Source organism: Mastomys coucha, chromosome X, assembly GCF_008632895.1.
Source record: "Mastomys coucha isolate ucsf_1 chromosome X, UCSF_Mcou_1, whole genome shotgun sequence".
Taxonomy (NCBI): Eukaryota; Metazoa; Chordata; class Mammalia; order Rodentia; family Muridae; genus Mastomys; species Mastomys coucha.
Window position 1 is genome coordinate 43,162,035 of NC_045030.1, and position 416 is coordinate 43,162,450.

Below are 416 nucleotides of genomic sequence, written 5' to 3' on the forward strand. Positions count from 1 at the left end.
CCTTTTAATGGCCATAGGGATCTCTTCCCCAGTTCCAAAAGGAATCATGAAAACCCAGGTACTTTCTCAAAGAGTTTTCTGCACATCATACTAAATAACATGCATAGAGTTCAACAACATTCTTCTTAAAGGTTAAGTATTACTCTTTAAAATGGGTATGTTAACCATTGAGAAAAGTCCACACAACTATTCCCATTACACTGCTTCATTTGGTCATCGGAAGTATAAAAGAAGTCAAATAACATGAGATTCAACAAGTTAGTTCAACCCTTGGCTATGGCATTATGCCAACAAATGTTCCAAGGCCAACATTCTATGCAATATAGTTGTACTGATTTGGGTTTTCTCTATACCTTTCCATGAAGTTGCGGTCAATTAGGGATTCTATTCTTTTCTTAAGATCAGCAGGTATAATA

The 416-nt window shown here is 35.8% G+C and overlaps 1 protein-coding gene across 1 annotated transcript in view; it reads right to left on the reverse strand.

Annotated features, from left to right (window-relative positions):
* Nucleotides 1-22: 22 nt before the first annotated feature.
* Cul4b (cullin 4B) overlaps nt 23-416 on the reverse strand; it is a 325,194-nt gene continuing 324,800 nt past the window's right edge. Inside the window, exon 17 of the mRNA XM_031372544.1 lies at nt 23-410. Within this exon, the coding sequence (XP_031228404.1) occupies nt 314-410 (97 nt within the window). The 3' untranslated portion in view covers nt 23-313. The remainder of the gene's footprint in view (nt 411-416) is intronic.